Here is a 3010-nt window from a genome sequence, read left to right on the forward strand (position 1 = left end):
TCTCCACAGGACTGGCAGGCGGGAGGTCCAGGGATTTGTCCGGAGGACGTGATGGAGACAAAAGCTTTCACCACAAGGGGTTTTGCCCCAGTAATGTTTAGTATTAAAAAGTGGAAGCGAATTTCCCGTTGGAGAGGATTAAGAGCGTGACACAGGCAGACACACAGTGCATACAGCATCCACCCCTGAAAATAACGAGGCTGCGTGTTTCCCGGTACAGGAGAACTGCCATCAACTGTGACGTTCAAAATTATTTTGAAATGTAAATTTTATTTTGAAAAACCATGTAATTTCTTACAGATCAGGGTAGTTCTGTGCGGCGGGATTTCTGGTGACTTCTTTTTTTGACTGTTTTTCTCCCAAATCTTGCTTCTGTCCCTAGGTGCGCTGGAAGATGGCCAGTCCCCCAGTGGCGTCCCCCGAGCCACCGCCCCCGGCGGGATCCCTGACCCAGAGAAGAAGATGAACTGTGGCACGCAGAACCTCGGCTCCGGGCCTCGGGCCCAGAAGCAGAATGGCCTTTGGACCACAGAGGTAGGGGCACATGGTGGGCCAGATCCGGGCACGGGAGAGTCCCCGCCCGCCACCACTGTGAACGCGGCTGTCACCCTCGCCCGCCCCGGTACCTGTGGGTGACTGGCTCTGGAGGAGGCGTGGGTGGGCCTCGGTGCGGCTGTGTTCAGGGGTCTCCTCTAGGGTGGGGAGGCCTGTGCTGGCTGGAACCCTCTCGGACCAGGCTGTAAGGCAGGTGGGGAGCGGGCAGGGAGGCGGCGTCACCCCAGACAGCCACGGTTGCAGAGGGGCGAGTGCGCAGTCCTGGGCCGGGCTGGCCCTTCTCTGACCCTTTTTCTCCCAGCGCTATGCCTGCCCTGGGTCCTCCGGCCGCCCTGGGTCCTCCCTAGCCGGAGAAATGCTGCGCATGCCTCTTCCTCCTCCTCCTTCCATCTCCCACTCCGTCCTCTGCCCCGACCCCATCTCCATCCCTGCAAGGCCAGGGTCACTCCGTCTGCACGCTGTGCTCTCCGCTGTCCTGTCGGCATTCCCTTCCTGCCCCTGCGGCCAGCGCCTCCTGTGTGCTGTGGGCGTGGCTGGCTGTCTAGCCACGAAACCTCGCTCACATCAGTGAGTCGCCTCTCAACTCCCTGGTTGGCAAAATTCAGCTTTCATGTTCATTCAGGAAGGGGCCTTGCAGGAAGTCCACACAGCGGAAGTAAAACCATACCACAGCCGTCAGCCCAGAGGCCTGCTGCTGTGAGCAGAGGCGTCACAGGGACAGTTAAGGGTTAGCAGGACGTGAGGCACCTCTGCCCCAGCCGAGAAGATGGGGCACCAGTGGGGCACATCGGTCTTCCTGGGCCCCATATAGCCTCCTTTGCCCCTGAATAGGCTGACCTTGCCACCCCCAGGTGGCCTGGACCCACAGAACCACACTCGGAAGCTTGGGAACAGTTGCAGTCAGGCCCAGACATCTGTCCCCTTCACCACACCCATCTTCCCCCCTCTGTCCTTCTCAGGAGAGTTGGGCTTTGTACTCTACGAAGTACCTTCAGGTCTCTTGGCGTCACCACCTCCGAGAGCGTGGCGAGCTCAGCATCGCCCGCAGGACAAGGAGATCCAGTGTGAGGTTCATTGCGTTGGGTCGCATGAATAGGCTCATGCATATGGGCGTATAAGCTCTGGAGATGGACATCACAATTTTTCACTGAGAAAAGGCAAAGATTCAAAAGAAGGAGCATGACTTCTTAGAGTACTCAGTCAGCTGTTATCACTGTAGGGCTGCGTAAGCACTAAACCTCACCAACATCCTGTGGCTGCAGTACGGCCCTGTCCTCCTGCCCTCAGAGCCAATTGCTGCTTCAGGGGGCCCCACCTGACTTTAGCATCCAGGTCTGGCTCAGTCTGTGCCAAGCACAGTACACTGCTCTGGAAATCAGGCCAAGAAAGCGGCAGCTCTCTGAAGTGCATTCTCATAACTACCGGTATGGTGCCAACCCAAGAGGGCAAGGCCAGCCGCTTGAACACACGTTTCCGCTCATCTGCCCACTAGCATCCTAGTGGCTGTGACGTCAAACAGATGAGCCTGAGTGGGAGGGAGAGCCAAGAACAAGGAGCGTAGTGGAGTCTGCCACGGGGAACACACAGAACGGCAAGATGGGGATTCATCCAGGTCAAGAAAGGACATCAGCGCACCCCAGGTCTCCCCTTACCCCTTCCTGGTCATCGCTTCCAACAGTGACCTCCCTTCTGACCTCTCCCATGATAGAGCAGGTGGCTCTGCGTTTTTGATTTTCGTAGACGGACCCATACAGCGGCGGTGTTGCCCGGCTTCTTTTGCTGACGCAGTCCTTGTGAGAACATCCTTGTCATTGTGAGTTGAGGCAGTTTTTTAAATTTTTCATTGTCATGTGTTTTATTATATGAACAGACTGCAGCTCATCTATTTTACTTGATGGACAAATTCGGGGTCATCATGAACAATAAAGCTATTTACATCTAGTGCGTGCCTGGGGTGTATATTTGCATGTCTGACTTGACGTGAATGACAGTTTGGACACAGACAGTTATCCAAAGTGACTGTACCACTTTGCACTCCAGTTGGCAGTGGAGGGGTTCCAGCTAGGAATTTGAGCAGTGAGTTGTGCTCAGTCGGTCTTCCTCTGGCCTCTGATAGCAGCTATCTACTTACTTGCATGTGTCCTGGGCACCCTGGAGGCTGAGGACTACGTCACCACATTAGTGCTCAGGATATTTGGATTGTGTCTAAAATGCTGGTGTTGTCTCTAGTTTGCCGCTGAGGACAAAGGCTCGGAGATAGCTAAGGAAAACTTTCCATGCCACATGCACGCACTCGTGTACACAAACACACACACACACACACACCCCAGGAGCCTGTGTGGTAGCTAAATGGGGCCAGGCAGAGCTGGCCCCTCGGGGCTCTCTTGGCAGTGGGAACTGTGTCACAGGGGGGCGGGGACCCCGCAGCTCGATAAGCAGCCCAGGCAGCTGTGTT

At 55.8% G+C, this 3010-nt stretch overlaps 1 protein-coding gene across 1 annotated transcript in view; it reads left to right on the forward strand.

The window, feature by feature from the left end:
• Nucleotides 1–382: 382 nt before the first annotated feature.
• Nucleotides 383–3010, forward strand: part of Baalc (brain and acute leukemia, cytoplasmic) — a gene marked incomplete at its 5' end in the record, with an annotated part of 9857 nt that continues 7229 nt past the window's right edge. Inside the window, 1 exon segment of the mRNA XM_013512841.1 lies at nt 383–534. Coding sequence (XP_013368295.1) covers nt 383–534 — 152 coding nt within the window.

This window comes from Chinchilla lanigera, unplaced genomic scaffold (genome assembly GCF_000276665.1).
Source record: "Chinchilla lanigera isolate Chin_1 unplaced genomic scaffold, ChiLan1.0 scaffold00016, whole genome shotgun sequence".
NCBI lineage: Eukaryota > Metazoa > Chordata > Mammalia > Rodentia > Chinchillidae > Chinchilla > Chinchilla lanigera.